Source organism: Corvus hawaiiensis, chromosome 17 (genome assembly GCF_020740725.1).
Source record: "Corvus hawaiiensis isolate bCorHaw1 chromosome 17, bCorHaw1.pri.cur, whole genome shotgun sequence".
NCBI classification, from domain to species: Eukaryota; Metazoa; Chordata; class Aves; order Passeriformes; family Corvidae; genus Corvus; species Corvus hawaiiensis.
The window spans coordinates 13,610,245-13,629,261 of NC_063229.1; the positions used below are offsets into that span (position 1 = coordinate 13,610,245).

At 48.9% G+C, this 19,017-nt stretch overlaps 1 protein-coding gene across 4 annotated transcripts in view; it reads left to right on the plus strand.

Moving 5' to 3' along the window:
- Window positions 1-19,017, plus strand: part of PMEPA1 (prostate transmembrane protein, androgen induced 1) — a 39,468-nt gene that overhangs the window by 19,388 nt on the left and 1,063 nt on the right. For 3 of the 4 annotated variants that reach the window (XM_048321782.1, XM_048321783.1, XM_048321784.1), the window contains one exon: window positions 13,048-13,202. In XM_048321782.1, the coding sequence (XP_048177739.1) occupies window positions 13,048-13,202 (155 nt within the window). Of the gene's footprint in view, window positions 1-5,040; window positions 5,048-8,001; window positions 8,005-13,047; window positions 13,203-19,017 lie in introns of those variants that run through there. The other variant, XM_048321785.1, reaches the window with a different exon arrangement.

Genomic DNA, 19,017 nt, shown 5'->3' on the forward strand with positions numbered 1-19,017 from the left:
CCAAGGGGTTTGATCAGGATCACACAACAAATACGTGTTAAAGCTGGGACTTCAGCTTTTTCTGAATGTTGAGCTGACCTCTAGGCTTGGCAGAGAGTGAACATCTCGGTTTGTCTCCTTTTAACTGAGCCAGACAGGGAAAGCAGAGAATAAAGGTTCTGTGGAAGGAAGCATATTTTTTTTTCACTCTTTCCTGTTGGCAGTCTGTACGGAGCTGGAATTGCAGGATCACGGTGTTCAGGAGTGTGAGGATGGTATGTGTAAAATACACGGAGGCAAAGGGAAACCCGGGGCTGGAAATCTGACGGGCTCCTTCACCTCCCCGGGTTCCAGCTGCGCTGGGAAGTGGAAGCTACCCTGCAAAGGCTGTGCTGGGGAGGAAGGGTGGGCTGTGCGAGCCCCCTCCCCCGGCAGCGTTTCGGGGCGATGCTGGGGCTGCAGCTGGGGCTGCCTCGCTGCTCCTGCCCCGCAGCGCCTCTGTGCCCGCCTTGTCTGAGCAGCCCCAGTGTGCTGGAGCACAATGCTCCCTTCACTCCCCGTCAGACTGGAGGTCTAGACGCTCTCCCTGCCTTTTGTTATCAGGGTCACAGGTTAGGGAGCGTTCCCAGCTCCTTTTCCCTCCGCTGATCAGGAATCCCTCCCCGCATCCAGTGCTGCACCGGGGCACCCCTCCGGAGGGAGTCACCCCGCTACCCAAACACGCTTAGACTTAAAATTATTGTGGCAGCTCCCAGAAAGAAATGCGCCTTTGAAAGGCAGTCGGGATCACCCCCACTCCAGTTCTTGCCGGCACAGATGCTCAGCTGACACCAGCTAAATAGAAACCTTTTAGCCCTTGCCAGTAAGTCTGGAGCAAACTGCCAAAAAAGCATCGAGGACCAAGATACAAAACGAAGTCAGGCCTGAGCAAAGTACTTGCAGATGAAGGATGGAACTGATGTGTTCTGTCTCTTGATTTTTAGCACATGAGGTGCTTCAGTCTCAGGGTTTTTTTTTTAAATACATGGTGGCATTTTAAAGGTTTTCAGCAGATACAAAGCAAGTAAGTCCCCTAGCAACAAAGGGATGTTTTTTCCCTTAATGCAGGCTTTTTTAACATGAAGCATTTGTGAAATTTTCCTTCCCCCTTGAAGACAAGTTTAGCTGAAGGAGACATTTTTAGTGGCTTTTAGATATATTTAGAGATGGGACTTGAACCTGTGATGTTGCTCCTGCCCCAGCCCACCCTTTGTCAGCCTTGCCCTGGCCAGGAGGTGCTTCTGGGCTGCAGCCCTTTGTCCGGAGGAAGGAGGTGCAGAGATGGGAATGGTTCGATAAAGAAGTTGGGAACAACTTTTTTCTTCTTCCTGGCAAGAAGACATAACAAAAAATTGGCAGGTTCATGCTTTTTATTATTGAATTAAAATCTATTAAATAGTAACAGAGAGCCAAAAGCTGAAATTGCTGTTAGGCACTGCTCTTGGTGAAGTGAAATGCTTCTGGATCTGGCTCACTTCTGCATTTCACGTGTGTGTGTGCATGTGTATCATGTGTGAAGAATGAGTCTATGAAGCTCAAATAGAGGTTTTAAATAGAAATAATGCTGGCAGCTCTTTCTCCCTGAATCCAAGGCTATTATGTGTCTGGCTCTTGCCAACATGAATTGCAGAGGAAGTTCATGTGAACTCCATGGCTGATCTGACAGCTGCACGGCCATGGTGGGTTTGAAGCCCAGGCACAGTTGAGCAGAAGTGATGACATTTTTTGGTGTTTCTTCTTTTCAGAGGGTGAAGGGGGACCAAGGGAGCCTATTTCCCACCCCTGTCCTGGCACATGCAGGGATGGGCACATTGGGCAGTGGTGGCCCAACTTCTTCCCCAAAGCTTTATCCGTGGTCCCAGATGCTTCCACTCTCAGGGGAATGTCACTGATTTGTGCCACTGATGGGGGACATGAGGGGGACACAGACCATCCCACTGGCAGTGGTGGAAATCACAGAGCCCCCAAACCTGCCTCTCGCCCCTGTGAGAATCCTAATGCACCTGTGTGCAGTGGGAACAGTTTGGGGTTAATTCCTCTGCAAACCCGCAGTGCAGCGAATGATGCTGCTTGTACAGGGCATGGGGGGAAATAATGTTAAATTAAACTCACCGTAAGGGAAGAAAAGCATCCAGCCTCATTCTTTACTGCTCATTTTAGTAATTTCTTCCAGATAACCTACACATCTGTGTCAGTGCAATTAAAGCAGAAATTCTGTCTAATGAACAGTTGTAGCCCTTGGGCTATTGCGGAATGAACAATGAAGTTGGAAACAGTCTTATTAAAATAATAATTAAGAAACAAGGGTTGGGAGACAGGGGGAGGTGCAGATGAGGTGGTGATGGGATGCTATAGGGTGAGGAGCAGAGGAGAGCTGACTTCGACCTGGTTCTGAACTTCCAGGGGTGACTCCCGCCATGACCCTGCCCTGTAGAAGGGACTGGGCAGTGAGGCTGGACCCGGGGCTGGGCACAGGTCATGCCAGGGACATGTGGTCATTCCATGTCACAACAAAACAGTTTCTCAAGCCCGTCTTGCACTGGAGTGGGAGTGGTGGCCCAGGCTGTGGCCTGGCCCTGTCACGGGCAGCGTTTGCCCTCCTGTTCAGCAGATCAATGATTTTGGCTGTGTATTTTATTTTGAGGTTTTCTTCAACAGCTGATGAAGCTCAGAGAGGGAGGAGAATGTTTCTTGTGTTAGGCAGGATTATATCTTGTTTTGCTTTCCCCAGAAAACCATCCTTTCTCAGTAAAAAAACCAACACTCTGCTCACCCACATAGTTTGCTTTAACTTTCTTTTCTCTTTTACATTCCTGAGGACTGGGACTGACCAGGCTCAGCTGTGTCAGTGATGGGGACTGGCCAGTTTTTCTCATGTGATACAGTTTATTCTTTTGTTTCTAAGTAAATAAAAACAAAAAATTCCTTTTCAGTGTTAACCCTTGGGTTTATAATAGTGTCTCTCTGCAAGTCATCATTTTTTGCCAATAAATCAGTTAAAACTTGGAGCTGGCTTTTTCAAACTTAATACACTCCTATTTAGAAATGCATGTGCTGCAGAAAGTGACTGACTCTCGGAATAATAAAAATAAATTTAAAAAGAAGCAAATGCCATAAAAAAAAAGAGGCCAGACAAATCCCAGTGGAATGATATATTGGAATGATTTTAGTGGGATTTATATCTACGAGCTGTGGGGGTTTTGTGGTTTTTTTTTCTTTTGAAATGGTTGTGAACCAGAGTGATTACTTATCATTTTCATTTTAACTCCATCTGACAAATCGTTTTAGATGGAGAAAGCAATACTGCATCTTTAAATGGCTACTCTGTCAGCGCATCTTGCAGGGCTTTAAATGCCCTTTGTTATCACAGTCTAGACAGGACGCAGGCGGAATATTTGATATGTTATAAGGCAGAGATGTGACAAGGTTGAATTAATTTACTGGCTTATTTAAAACTGAATTTCAAAACATTTTTCCTTACAAACTTGTCTTTTTCTCTCTCTATCCTATTTTTTTTTTTTTTTTCGAAGTTCGTGCAGTATGTTTCGACTGTTTAGACTGGGAGAGGAGACATTGGCTTACTGCAGCCTGCAGTACTTTAATTGCCCTTTTTATGACTGTCTAGACATCATGCAGATGCATGTTTGTGGTGAGAAGACATTTCCCCCTCTGGTTATACGATAGTCTGAAACCTTTACATTCCCTATCTCCTTACCCCTTCTGCCTTGGAATGCGCTTTACTCCCTCCATCCCCGAAAATCACTTTTCCCCGTAGTTTTATTTTTTGAAGGACACTTCAGCCGCCGTTTTCCTGCTCTTTTCCACGTGCTGGCGTGCAAACGCTTAGTGGGGATGGAGGTGTGAGGAGGGGATGGCTCTCGGGGGTCGCTGCACCGGGGGTGTCCCCGCAGCGCTGTCCCCGCGGTGGGTGCGGGTGCCCGTACGAGCGAGCACATCGGCGCGCTTTGAATGGGTGCGGAGTTTTAGTTATGCAAATCGATGCATTAATTAACCCCGTTGCTATAGCTACTGCTTTATTGTTAAATGCAGTGAAAAGGGGACAGGCTGTGTCCATGGATAATCCTCCCGTCGGTCCTGTGCCCCCTCCCGCCCGGTGCGGGGCAGCTGCCGCCCGCATCCCGCATCCCGGCGGGCAGGTGGCGGGGCAGTGCCGGCCCGACAGCGGCCGGGATGGGCCGGCCGGGGCTCTGCCGCCTGCCCCCGGGCCCATTGTGGGGGCTGACCCGGGGGTCGGCTCCGTGCAGCCCCCCCCGCCCCGTGTGTCTGGGGATGGGACGGAGGAGCGGGACAATGGGGCGGCAGGAGGGACGCAGCTGGGCCGGGATGGGGATGCTCGGGGGAGGGGGGCAGAGCACCCCGGGATGGGGACTGGGTTGCTCAGGGAGGGCGGGGAGGCCCAGGATGGGGATGCTCAGGGAAGCCCAGGACTAGGATGTTCAGGAAGGGCAGGTGACCCCAGCCTGGTTCTTGGCCCCAAACCCCATCTGTGGCTGGCCTTCTCTTTGTGTGTGCCCTAAAACCTGCACATACAGAACCCCCCAACAAAACAGACTTCCCAGCAGATCTGCTGTGGGAGTTAAAACCTTTCTCAGGCTGTTGCTGCAGCTGAGGTGGAAGTAAATTTATTACCTTTAATTTTGTCAGATTTGGGGCGGTTGTACTCACCTCCCCCATTCACTCTGGTGTGTGTGTATATATATATAAATATAATTTTTTTCCACATCTCTGTGAGAGTGTGCACATGCATTCGCTTCCATCTGGTGGTAGCGACCAGTTCAGACCAGTTCAAGAACTCAAATCCTGCAGTGACCAGACACAGTGTGCCTGTCTGGGCATTTGCATGCATTTTGCATATTTTCTCCCTGCAATGCATAATTTTGCCTGTAACTTAAGAGTGTCCTTGTTCTCTGGGAGTAACTTGCCTTGTGAAAGGTTGCTCCTCTGGTGCGCGGGAGCTACAGAGTGGCACTGATGGTAACGGCGCTTGGGAAGAGGCAGAGCAGGGAGAGTTTCCCGTTTTTTGGCCCTGGACGGTGCTGAGGAAATCCGGTCGCAGTTCCAGCCCTGTCATGACCTGTGTGGCTTTGGCCAACTTGCTCAATCTGGGTTTCGACACCCGTCTGCGAGCCAGGGCAGCCCCTGTGGCGCTGCTGCCCAGGGCTGCATGTCCTGGAGCCCCCAGGGGAGCTGCAGCATCAGGACAGGGGCACGGCAGGGTCTCCAGCACCGCTCCCAAATGTCACGGGGCTCCATGGGGCTGTGCTGGTTGATAAGTGAGGTGGTGTGAGGGAGCCATGCTGGTACAGAGGAGAAATGCTGAAGGAGCACAGGTTCCCCAGCCACAGTTCAGGGTGTTTTGTGGCTTTTCTGCACCTCAGTTTTGTCCCTAGCCGGGTGCTGGGTGTGAGTTGATGGGTGTCATGCTTGTGTCAGGGAGGCACAGGCACTGCTGCTGTCTGTGTCTCACTCAAGGTGCCCCTTCTTGAGCACTGGTCCCACAGGACTCGCTGGGCACCGTGACAGGGGTTGGGTGCTGGCACTGGGGCACCTGGAGCTGCCTTGGACTCTGACAGGGCCATAGCTGAGTGCACTGGGGATTGACCCACGGATGGTTTCCCCAAGAATAAGTGGAAATGGAAACTTCCTAGGAGGACAGCCAGGGTGGAGAGACACCTGGTGAAACCCAGCGTATACAGCGTTTGTTTAGCTGGAAGAGGCTGTGGTTGATGCCGATGACATCCACAAACCCCCATCTCCACACCCACGTGCTGTCCCCGCCGGCTGTTGTGCGCTGGGGTGTCCCACACAGAGCAGGACAGCCTGTGCCATCTCCCTGCTCCGCTGCCGCCTGCCTTTCTGTGTGCACAGCAAGCGCAGCCTGCTGGCTCCTCGTGACCTTCACAATTCAAGGCGCCTTGTTGTGCTGGGCTGGGTGACAAATGAATCCCATATTCCCCATATTCCTTGGTGTCTCCGTGGCAGCAGGAGGAGGGAGCAGCTCCGGCACTGCTGGGTGACGCGATGCAGGTGGATGCAGCTGATGGAGGCTGCAGGTGCCCCGTCAGTGTGAGGCAGCTCCATTGCAGTGGGAGACAGGGCTCAGAGGAAGCTGGAATCAGAAACCCAGTTTGTTTGGAGAGGGGGCATTGCTGTTTGGAGAGGGGGCAAAGCCCTCCCTGCATGGAGCACTTGCTCTCCTTGGAGCATCCGTGTCTGGCAATTTGTCTGTGGAAACAGATGTGGGCAGCGACAAACATCTATTTCTATAACTAGAAACAAATTTGGTAATTGCCTCTTTCAACAGGACTTGCTCAAGCAGGAAATGAAATTCCTAAATGGCAGTTAGCAAAAGTATTTATAGCTAAGTTCATAAATGAGATGTGCTTTCCTTTGTCATGAGTTTCTGCTGGGTGGAAGGAAAAAAAAACCTCTACAGTAGCAAGCCACATATTGATGAGGAGTGTTTCCAGGGTATACGAAAATACTTATTTATTAATGTGTTTATTTTTACTGGCTGTTAGAAATACCCCTGACAAACAAAACCTGTTTGGTCTTTCAGGGTCAGCTGGTGGGGTTTGATCCGGATGTTGTGTGCTGTGTTTTTTCACTCATTATTTGGCAGTTTGTTTTTTTTTTCTGGTTCAGGCTATTTATGATTGCAGATGGTAAACTCTTTTTCCTGTGTCCCTCTCTCTGGATGCTCATGTTCAAAGGGGTGGGTGATGTTCTGGCCTCACTCACCCCTGCCCAGACATCATCCAGGCCTGATGCCGTTGTGCTTCCTCTCGGGAAGCAGGAGATGCTCTGGATGTTCTCAGCTTGGTGGGGGCCATGAGCCCTGCTCAACATTTTCTAGTGAGCAAGCACATTTACCTGTCTTTTAAGTGCAAAATCAAAATGACTTTATTCTTTTAATCCAGTTTAGCTGTTCTCACCCTTGGGAGTAACTTCAAAAGCCGTGTACTCCTTCCAGTCATCTCGGTAGGCTGGGATCAGCCTTACTGTGTGTGAAATACCTTGTCTAAAAATCCTGGAAAAGGGGAGGGTGATAGAAATAGGCACAGAAAAGAGAGAAGGAGTTGGCATATGCAAGATTTCAGAGAGTCTGCATGTCCCAAAGAACCTTGTTAGTTCTCATTGCTCTGAGGGAGCTGTTTCATGTCTTCGGGAGTTTCTCTAAACAAGTCTCCGGTTGACAGGTCTCTGCTCGGAGCCGGGAAGTGTCCTGGCTGACAGAGCTGCTGACCCCAGCTCTCACATTTGCCATTTCCCTGTAAAAGCTGAGTTCTGCCATGCTGATCCTGCCTTTCTGGCCCTTGGATGCATGTCCCACTCCCCACAGCTGCCACCGAGCCGTGCGAGCTCGGGAAGGTCACCTTCTGAAAACAGGCCCAGTGGTGTGGCCAGGACAGTTGCTGTGTTTTTTGAGCGCTAAAAAATTTTCTGAGGCACAACCAGTTTGATATTTCTGTGACTATTAAGCATGAAATGGGGCTGTTTCCTTTAAAACGAACAAAAATGGGGGTGGGGAGGTGAGGCCATCATTTGCCAGTGACTCAGAGGATGTGATGCTTGATTACCTGGGGTGACAGATGAAGAAAAAGAACTATATTAAACGCATTTATGGCCCAAGGCTTGGCGCTATGGACAGGACTTCTTGGGGCCCTATTCCCTGTTTTCCAGCAATGTTTTTTCTCAGCTGGCTCCTTTTCTAAGTCTCACTTGCTCCTTGCCCTCCTGCCCCATCTCAGCCTGCCGTCACTGGCTCACACAGCGTCTTTTGTGCTCGCTGCATCAGAATTGTCTGTGCTGAATCCAGAAATGCAGTTTAGCTGTTAGCTGCACTGATGATACATGAAGTAGCCCAGTATGAGCTCTTCCCAGCTGTCCTGCCTGTTGTCACAGGCCTGATCCTGGTCCCTGCAATGCCTCGGTGCTGCTGCAGCTTCAAGGTGCTGCCAGTCAGTGCCAGCAGTGGCACTATCAATATTGAGATAGTATTCTGTATCTATCTGCAGTACTTACTGTGCTGTCTTGTAAACAAATACAGTTGTGGGCAATCTGATGGGCCCTTTGGATCTGGTTTTATGGACGCATTAGAAGATAAATGTAGCAGATGCTAATACAAAAATAGTGCAGTAATGACTTCGCCTTCTCTGATTGTTTCTAAGATGACCTAGCAGACGAGCAGCAGAGGATGAGTAATCTGCTGTCTGAAGTTCTTTGTTCTTTCATCTCTTCTTTGCTGTCCACAGCCTCTGAGAGGGAGAACACTCTTAAAAGAGAGTAAGAGTGTGTAAGAGAGTGTGTGAGTGTGTTAAGAATGTATAACTGTGTGAGTGTGTACGACTGTGAGGTTTTTTTAACTTTTTTTCTTAGGAATTGTGGCTAGTGCAGCTACATTTCTTCAGTTTAGCTGTTATCTCCTGAGCAATTTCACTTCTTCTCATCACTTCTCACACAATACACAATTCCAGTACGCATAGAAATTGTAATTGAAGCTTGGGGATGACTAGTTTGACCTGCAGATGTGCGTTATACCTGGCTGAAAGCAAGGATTATCTTGGCCAAGACCCTGCCTGAAAGCTGTTCTGTCCACCTGTAAATGATAGCTGGAGTGTCTGAAATGATTGCAGCAAAATACAGGTTTTGGGGTTTTTTTTTTCTCCTTTATACTTGTGGTGGTTTGGAGAATTTGTCTTCTGCAGAGATACTCTGTGTGGAAGGAAGAGCATTAATAAAGTTTATAGGAAGCATTTTATGAACTGAAGTGTAGCTGTAAAAGGCAAGGCAATGCATTTAAAGTGTAACCAAGCCTCACCTCCCCTACGGCCGTGAGGGTGCTCCCAGCATCACCATTGACTCAAGTCACTCTCCCTCCTTGTAAATATATTAATTAATTTAAACCTGTGGGTGCCAGTATTTTGTTTATAAGGACTCGAGGAAGCTCCTAGATGCACCTTCCTGCAGCAACTTCTGTGGAGCCATGAGCGTGGTCTGCAGTGGGAGGAGTGCAGCCAGCACACATAAATCCATACATTTCAGACACTTTAGAGCTTTACGGTGTTGATGACTGGACAGCAGGATGGGCACCAAGGGCATGAGCTTCTTCTAAATCCAGGAGAGTGGAGACCACGGCCTTTGGAAGCAGGGAAGTCCCCATCACTCATTAATACATTCAGATAATCCATTGCGAAGCCCTTGTTCAAGGCCACGCGTGGTGTGAAGTGGCGAGCGAGCAGCGAACGTGAAGAATGGGACGTGACAAGTCATTCTCCTTGGTCACGAATACCCCGTTTTAGGGTGGTGAGAATCTGGGGAAAAAATGCTTAGTTGCAAAACAGTTGCACGCACAGTGCCCGGCTCCCGGAGCTGCCGCGTCTAGACAGAAAATACGGAAAAGCAGGTTGTGTCACTTAAATGTGATGTCTGAACCTGTTAGTTTGAAACGTATTCTGGAATAAAAATTATGCAAAATTAAATTAGTGTGACCTTGCTTTGCATTTGGAGGCGGAATATGCCCATCTTGTAAAGCCTAGTGCATTTATAACACTTCCCTTGGGGAAAATTACAGAGAGAAATGGAATGAGGTCTCTTCTAATTGAAAAGTGACGATGATTAGGAAGCCAAATACAAAATGTGTTGAGTATTTTTTTTCTTGTTTTGTTGTGTGTGTGTTTTTAAGAATACCAGTAGAATTATAAATTATGTGCTTTGCAGTTTGGCTTGTTTTTCATTCCCCAAAGGCTTTTTATTAGCATAGCAGCTGAATTGCACTTGTATAATAACATATTAACTCAAACTTTGGGTTTTTAATGATCTTTCTTCATTAGTTTGACTGAGCTGCTTGGATAAAAATCTTACTGAGTATATCCAGCTTTCCAGTGTGTTGGGTTTGTTTTCACTTCTGCAGAAAAGCCCGTGAAGACAAGTTAAAACAGAGAGAGAGCTGGCAGAAACTTTAGTGCCTCGAGTGGGTATGAGTCTCTTGAAACATGAAAAGCACAAATTCAGTGTGTGGGGGTTTTTTTTATGTTTGGTTTGACTTTTATTTTATTTTTTCCAAAGGCCAGATTGGGCAACCTGAGTGTTCTTGCTCATCTCTGCATACAGGATGGGTTTGCTTCTGGGCATGGTAAGGCTGGGCTGCTCCTCAGAGCCTGGGCTTGGGGTAGAGATGGGGCAGGAGGAGCATCCCTGCTGGAAAGCAGCATCCCCTTTGTTCTGGTAATCATCCTGTGCCTTCCTGTTGCACCTCTTGGCGAGTGTTGTGTAATCCCCAATTACAGCAGTCCCAGAGCACTGAGGGATGGATGAGACACTGGTGTGTTGTCCCAGATGCTGATGGAATTCCCACCCTTTCTTCTGCTTCAGGCTCTGCTGGTTCTGTGCCTGTGTGTGCAGGAAGCCTGGTTTAGATAATTTGTAAGTGACACATCTTGTGTGTTCCTTCCTGGGAAGGAGTTATGGCAGTACTTCCCCATGGCCAAAACCTCACCTGTGTCACTGAAGTACCAGGACCAATTTAGCAAGGTTTAGTTCATTTAAGGGATCTCTTGTCCTAGGAAAGGAACTTTTCTTTACTACTACTTTGGCCTTGTTTTTCTTCAGAAATACAGCCCCTTTTAACAGAAAAGGAAGTTTTCCATCACTGGCTTAATTTATATTTTTTCTTGTGTTTTCTTGCCATGGCCAAAGCACATGCTGCATTTTGAGGCTGAAGTGACTCATCCTCTTAAAAACATTTGGGGGTTTTTTGTTTGGATTTTTCTTTTCCGTAATGGTTTGTGCAGAAGATGGGCTCTGCACCCAGGCTGGGTGGCTGCTCTGCTGCCCACGGGGAGGGCAGGCACAGGGGCTCTAGGATCTGGCTCTTCATGGGTGACCAGGGGAGCATCCAGGGGAACTGTGGGGAGCCCTGCTGGTGGTTGGGTGCAGGATGTCAGGGGGATGCTGTCAGTGCTCAGTTACAGCTGGCTCCAGGAATGTCTCTGGGGTGTGTAGGGACACCCCTACATAGCAGGGGTGACATGGGAACAGTCGCTGTGTCTTTTTTTAAATGGTTTTGCGTCGTCCCCTTTTGCAACCCTTTAGGTTTTGGTGTGTTTGTGCCTGTGGTCAGTCTGGGTTCTGCTCAGAAGCAGCGAGCTCCTGTTCCAGCCAGTTCCTCCAGCACAGGGCACCGGGGGCAGCTTTTGGGTCCCACAGATGAGCTGTACTGCTTTGGGGCTGGATCAAATTGTTGGGAATGTGGTTTTCTTCCATGCTCTTCCCCTCACAGTGGCACTGGGCAACTTGTTGGGGTTGCTGTGAAAGACCCAGAGCTTGTCTTTTATTCTAGCTGAAAAGCATTTTTAAGGCAAAACTCCTGTACAATGTTTGGCTTTTAATCCCTCTCTCCCCACCCCATGTGCAACTGTCCAGAGTAGGGGCAGCTGTGTTTTAGGTGGAAGGATACGGGCTCCTAGTCCCTCATCCATCCAACTCCAAGAGCCAGATAAGGCTCCTGCTTTCAAGGCATAATTCTGCTTTCTGCAGGCAGTGGGCAGAGCTGATGGAGCATTTTGGGCAGTGGCAGAAATAGCTGCTGTTTAGCAGAAAGAGCTCCAAGGTAACTGGCAGCACTCACCACCTGGACTGTTTTCTTGACATTTATTTGCTTTTACTGGCACTCAAATGCCACCTGTCAGGATAAAACTTTCCATAAAAAAAAAAAAATTTCCTGACTCAGCAGAAGCCACCCCAGCTGGTATGAGTGGTGCCCTTTGAGTTCTGGTGGGCCTTGCTGTGTATCTGCAGATATACATGTGTGTGTCTGTATAGATTAAATACAGATGGCAGCATCCATGATAGCTTCAGGCATGGCTTTCCCAAACTGGATTTTATAGCTGTCGCTGCTGAGAAGCAAACAAAGTGTAAATCCCCAGAATGATTGAATTTTCCTGTCTGGCCCCTCCTTCCCTCCTTTATACTGGGCACTGGAGTTGCTGCTGCCCAGTCCTGGGCACTGCTGGCATGAAGGGGGGCTGCGGGGAGTGACTGAGCAGTTTGGGAATGGCATGTACTCCCTGGGCACCAAATTCATGGAAATAATAACCCAGCACTATGTTTGCCTCCAGTACTCAATTTTCCTAAGCCTCAGAGAGGTGTGAGGAATTATTTCCTTAGGAAATTTTAGGAGTGGCTTCTCGCTGCCTCGTGCCAAGTGTCTGCAGAGTTAACGGGATAGTCTGTTGTTTGCTTGTTCTTGTTTGTTTGGAGGGGTTTTGGCAGTTTTCCTTTCTGCCAGTTCAAGCCACTCAAGCTGCCGCTGTCAGCTGGCCGAGCCGCAAGCTGAGGGCTGTCTGGAGCTCTGGGATGTGGCCCCGTGGCAGACGCATCGCACCCATCTGGCGTCTCACCCAAAAGCAGGAGGTCTCTCCGCCCGCTTCTGTGGCGGGTGGGCAGCTCGGAGACGGGGGGGCTGCCACTGTCTCCAGTGCTGTGCTGTCCCCTGGGCCCCCACTGCCTGACCCCTGGCACAGAGGGGACGTGTCCTTGTGCAGGGACGTGCCGGGGAGGAATCACTCCTGTCCTCCATGGAGGAAGCAGTGGTGGTGACGGGAAGAGAATTGCAGAAATTTAGCTTGCATTTAGCTGAACTGTTTCATTAGGATGGCTTGTGTTGGTTTGTGGCTCCACAGCCCCGAGAGAGGTACTGGGATGCTCCTGGTTTTGTGCCCAGCACTGAGGAGGGCTTTGGGAAGTCCAGTCTGTGCTGTAGCCTGGAAACACTCTGCAGTATAGATTGTCTTTTTAAAGATCCCTCCTGGACACTCTTCTGTGACACTGAAAAACTGAATGAGTGAGGCTTTTGCGGGCTCAGGGCACACAGAGCCCACGTGTGAGAGCTGTAATGGGAAGGGTGCAGTGTTGTCAGTGGTGTCTCAGCCACTTTATTGTTCTTGTGCTGAGTTATCTGCTGCTGTTCCTGATGGCTCAAAGTCTGTCTGTCTGTCTCTCTTGCAGCGGAGCTGGAGTTTGTACAGATAATCATAATCGTGGTGGTGATGATGGTTATGGTGGTGGTGATCACATGTCTGCTGAACCACTACAAACTCTCTGCACGATCCTTCATCAGCCGGCACAGCCAGGGCAGGCGGCGAGACGAGAACCTCTCCTCAGTAAGTCACACCCTGCTCTTCCAGCCACACATGCCAGGTTATCTTTGGCCTTGGCATCGTCTGTCTCTGTTACTGGGGGTGGGAGGGCGTTTTAGGGGTGCCTCTGACTCTTTAGGGTGCTGTGTGTGCTAATCTATGGGCAGCCATAGCCTCTGCCTTTGCCCTGAGCTTTCCAAATCTGATTTTACATCAGTAAAGTGACTGCACGAGGCTGTTCTTGGCATGTCCTGCTCCTGAAACCATCACCCTCATCTGGTTGGGGTTCATATGCCTTGGTTTAGCAGACCCAAACTATCAAGTCCTTTGGCTCCAGTTAGAGAGTCTCAAGTGACTGTATGAAAACTTCCTGCCTGCCTTGCAGGGAGCAGGAAATTTTGACTGACTCGCTCCAGTTTTCACCAGTGCTGCTGCCATTACTGTGGTGCAAGGGGCAGAAAACACTTGTCAGCCAGACAAGCAGAGAGCTCTCCAAGGGGATGTGTGAGAGGCTGTCTGTAACCCAGGCTCCTGGCTTCATAAAAGCCCGAGAAGAAACGTGTGAATTGTCCCTCTGACAGGGATTTGAGGGGAAGCCTCTCCAGCCTCGAGGCAGATGTTGGTTCATGCAGTTTCCTTAAGTGTAGTGGCTCAGAGAAACTCAGAAGGATGTATAGAGAAAAGGCATCACATTTTCTTGGAAGGTGAGCATGTGCTGTTCGCTGCTACCTCTGTGGCTCCGTCTTCAGTGCAGGGATGTCTTGTACTGATACTTCTCTTTGTTAGCATTCACCCTGAAGGGTCTTAGAGCCCTTTAAGTAGGGCTCCCTCAAGGTCACTGCTCCATGCCCCCTCCTCTGCAGGCTGCCAGGGCAGGCTGGACACACCGCTGGTGCTGTGGGGTGCTCTGTGTGGGGCCAAGCTCCCTGAATCAGATCCGTACTCGCTGCAGGAAAAAGATCAAATATGGGGATTGCTTGGGGGTTTTTTCTTCTATTTTTCCATTTTCTTTCCTCTATTTTTATTTTTTTTTGAGAGAGATATTTAAGATCTTTCACTAAGCCAGGCTTCAGTGCAGCTGAAGGCTGCCCAGGGCTGTCCCTCGTAGCTGCTGTTGTTGTCACACGCCACACGCAGCAGACAGAGCTCCCTCCTTGGCCGCTTTGTGGGGGGGATGCCCCGTGGGAAGGAGAGCTGTGCAAACCCAACCCAATTAACCCCCTCCTCGTTCCGTGGGCTGTGGGGCACCTCCCCAGAGGGCACGGCATGATCCCGGCTCGGGGTCGTCTGTCAACGCTGCAGTGGCATCAGAGTGCTGGGAATGCCTGATCCCACGGGGTGCCTGATCCCACGTTAAACCAGCTGGTGTGAGGGTGGAGATAGCTCAGGCACCTCCCTGCTTTGGGGATCAGAGCCCAGCTCCCCACACATATCCCAGCTCCACCCGGAAATATTACATTCCTCTTACGATCCCGTGCGCCCACTTCCAGCAGCAGCAGAGTGTGGGCATCCGAGCACATGAGTTATTAAAAATAGCAGAAACATTGTTTTCCCATTTTCAGATTCTTTTACTGTATTATCATGTCCAGAATGTTTTACTTGCACAATGCCAAATCGTGTCATTTTACATTTTCAAAGCAGAGTTCAGATCAAGCCCTCTTAATTTTAATACAGTAATTTCTGTTTTCTTAAGTGGCCTGCTATTTATTTTCTTTAAAGAGAGTTAAGAAGGCTAACATGGAAAGAGAAGAGAAAATCACATGGAGATTGACCAAAAATTTCAGGTTGAATGAAAAATTTACTCTTTAAAAAACAATTCCTTTTTCCCCTTTATTATTTTTTTCTATTTTAAATTTTACCAGGCCAGAATTTCTACCCATTTTTTGATTCAGCTCTGTTACTTATTCAGCCTTGAGACACATCAGTGATTAAATGGCTTTTCAGCAGAGTTTGACCTCTGTGCCTCTGCTCGACCCCAGTGAGGATGTGGAGTCTTCAAAACCTTTTTTGGAGCTAAGGAGAGAAATAGGAATATATAATTTTGGTTGGTTTTTTATTATTTCCCATCTTTATGGTTGTTCCCCATCTCCCTGCCCTGTCCATGTGGTGTGTGCAGCACTGATGGAGTGGCAGCAGAGATTCCCTGTGGTCCCAGCACCTTCCTGATGGGACAGAGAAGGCCCTCATGTGCTAATGAGCGGGAAGCTCATTACAGTGGGATCCAGCATAATAAAGATCTTAAAGGCAGCACCTTTCAGGCTCAGCACAGCGTGTCTGTCGGTGGAAAACAGCTCCAGACTGAAGGAGAGCTGGAGCCTGGCAGGCAGAGGCCACACTGGGCTGGATACTGGTTTATGCAATCCGTTAAACTTGCACTGAACTGGTGTTGGGCTTTTTAAATCCCAAACTTCATTTTGGTGTCGTGACCGCAGATGGGCACTGGAGCTGCATTCACGCTTTTCATCTGCTGAAATATTAAAGCAGTTCATCCCGTGGTCAGGATGCTGCTGGGTCTGCTGGAGTTGTCCTTTTTTGTTGCTGCAGCTCAAAAATTACAGCTGAAGGAGAAATTAATTTCCCTAAAGGGTTTTTTAATGCGGCTCTTGCTGGCAAGCAGTTTTTGTATTACTTCATGCGTTTCTCCACCACCGTTCTCGCTGTACTTAAACTCTTGTCTCCTCATGACAAGTACTTTTGATTTTCCAGAACTAAGAATATTTAAGAAATGCTACTGACAACTCTCTTTGCCATAAGAATGGCACTGTCCCTGCACCTTTGGAACAGTGGTATCCCACTCCTCCAAGAAAAAGTAGTGTAAGTGCAATTTCCAAACGCACCTTTGTCCCCCAAAATAGAAAATATGAGTTCCTGAAGGCTCAGAGACTTAATCTGTACCATGCAGCTTTACAGAGAAAATTCTCTGACATCACTAAAACAAGTAGTTCTCAAAAAGTTGAAGATTCATCTCTAAAAAGAAATTTAAAAGTAATTTTAGGTTCTGCAGCAAGTCCTGCAATACTTGCGGAGGCTTTTACAGCTGTGTTGCTCCCCAGACAACAGATCTCAGCTTTCCTTTCAGAGACCCGTGGCTTTCTAGACTGTTCATTGTTTAGATGAATTCAAGTCCTAAATATGCTGAAAATCAGAGGTGAGTGAGGAGAGGCCGAGGGTTTGCAGTGATGTTGCTCCTGCAGTTTTGCTTGGCTCAGTGGGGCTGTGGAGCCATCCCAGGGCCAAAGTGAAGGCTAGAAGCAGCGATGTATTCTGTCCCAGAGGCTTTGCCCTCCTCTGACTACTGATTTCCAGCAGTTTTAATCTTGCTGTGGAGTTTTCAGGAGAGCTGAGCTGTTCTCCAGATGGGCTTTGTGGTAGTGTGTGAGGTGGGGGTTGGCGTTGGGGAGCACTGGGTGCCTGTGGTCGGTCAGCTGTGGGCACAGGAGCATGGCCAGGCCCTGGAGTCCTGGGAGAGGTGGTTAATAGTGGCTGCAGAGATCCAGCTCCTGCAGAAAATGGGTCTCCTCTCTGCTGCTCCTCTCTCTGCACATCCCATTTTAGTGCTGTTTCTGTAGGTTTGCTACTCTTGCATCCACATGTTGCCCAGGGCATCATTCCTGGAGCTCATCTGTACAAACAGATGAATGGTGTGTGAGCCAGAGCTTTGATTCCAAACACATGGGCAGGATCTTGGTGCAGGCTCTGGGTGAGTGGGCACCTAGGGGTAGGGATGTTTTGGGTGGAGCAGCCCTCCCCATCCCCTGCCACCACAGGATGTCCCAGCTGAGCCTGGCAGGGCTGGGAAGCACCAGGCTGCAGCCACCCTCGTGGGAGCTGGCTGACATCACTCCCGGGAAAGGGGGGAGCAGATGGGATATTGCCATGGCACTGCCCACTGCCAAGTTAAATATAAAACATCTAGCAGAAGGCAGCGGGGTACTCGCTGCTCAGGAAGTCTGCCACGGGGGCACGGCAAAGTAAACACAATTTTCGGAGTGCTTCCCGCTCCTGCCCACTGCTTTGGCGTCCTTTGGGATGAGGGGATGGGCTGGCAGCGCCTGTGGTGGCACTGGAAATCCTCCCTGGGCCCTTTGGTGTCAGTGCCTGAGCACAGAGTCAGAGGGAGGATTTGTCCTGTGGCAGATGCAGTTCCTCTTGGATCTTTTGGCTGCTGGGGGAATTTGATTGCAGACTCTCCCTGCAGGCAAGAAATCCATGTAAAATGGACCAGACTAAACAGTCGATGCCTGTGTAAACAGTTGCATGTTGGAGTCTCGAGGTCTGGAATGAAACAGGGTTGTCTTGCTCGGGAAGGGCCATGGGGCTGCAGCTCAGCCAGCACATTCCTCAGCTGCGGCCGGGGAAGGTGCTGGCATTGTGGCACTTCACCTCTGCTCCAAGGAGATGCTCCTGAAAAAAACATGGAGAAGGGGGAAGGCTCTGGGCGGTCTCATTTCCATTTAAATCGCTGTTTTCCTTGCACTGGCACCAGCATTGCCTTCAGGTTTGTGTGCAGAGCTGAGCTTTAAAACCCAGAACCTGATGGGTTCTCTCCATACCTGATACCACGTGCAATGCCGCAGGAGAAAATATGTTCCAACTTTGGGGAAAATGAAAAAATACGATATAATAGGTGGTTTCTCTGGAGATTTTAACGTGGTGCTAGTGCTGTGTTTGGGGCAGGTAGAGAAATAGGTGTTCTCGTAGCAGGAAGGCGTGTGGTTTGCTCAGACCAGCTTCTGAGTGCAACACTTAAAGGGAAAAAGGGGCTTTCTTTTTCCCTTGGCATTTTTTTTCACTGGTGCTAAATACTCCTGCCTGCGCCTGGCTTACTAGTGCCAGAACTGGAGATTCACCTGCAAGGAGCTGGGAAGTTCCAAGTTATAATTACAAGCCTTCTGGCTGTTTTCCTCCAGCTCTGCCTGCCAGAGGGATGTTGCTATATGTGAATATTAGCAATATTTAAATATTGCAGTTCCTAAGGCAAAAATGTCTGGGGTGAACAGTGCATGCTCAGAGTATCACCAGCAGATGGGAAGAACCTTTGTTTGTTTGTTTTGATCATGAATTGTAAACTAGTGTCAGGGTTTGGGGGAAATCGTGGCTTCACCTTGCCTGGGGTTGTTGGCACAGAGGTTCGGATCTCAGGATCAGGGTGATGCTTGCAGTGTAAGGAAGCTTCTACACTTCAGTCCCTCAGTCTATTTAAGCCAAGGACTACTTACTCTTTGGGGAAAAAATACTCTGAAACCATCCTGTTGCTACAGAGTTTTTTCTTTTGTTTTTTTTTAGCCAAATCAAAATTAGGCTTAACATTTGGTTATTCACTTATTATCTTTATTTTCCCATGATGTCCGTGGTTGTGAGCATCAGAATGTGGGTGTGAGGGGTTTTTTTTTGTTTGGTTTTTGTTGTTTTTGTCGGGTTTTTTTTTTAATCTTGTGATTATTTCATGGAGCATTTTTTGATGTCTTGTGAATTACCCACGGCTCATGGATCACAAATTGAAAAATACTCCTCTGGCATGTTTGAACCAGGGAAAGAACCATGCTGGGGGTGTGGGGGTGGGGGAAGTCTGCAAATGGGAGAGGGTTCTTTGCTGGTGCCATTCTCATCATTCATTCTGCAAACGATCCATTAAATGGAGACGGAGGTGCAAGGGGAGGGAAGTTTCGATCGGAAGGGATGTTTTCAGTGGTGATGTGGTAACACTTGAGCATGTATCCACACGATGCCCAGCACACTTGATCATGGTTGGAGATGCTGGTTGGAGTTGGTGCAGGCGGGTCAGGAACACGTTGGTGGCAGTGTCTTCTCTAGGTGACACCTGGCACGAGCTGTCTGC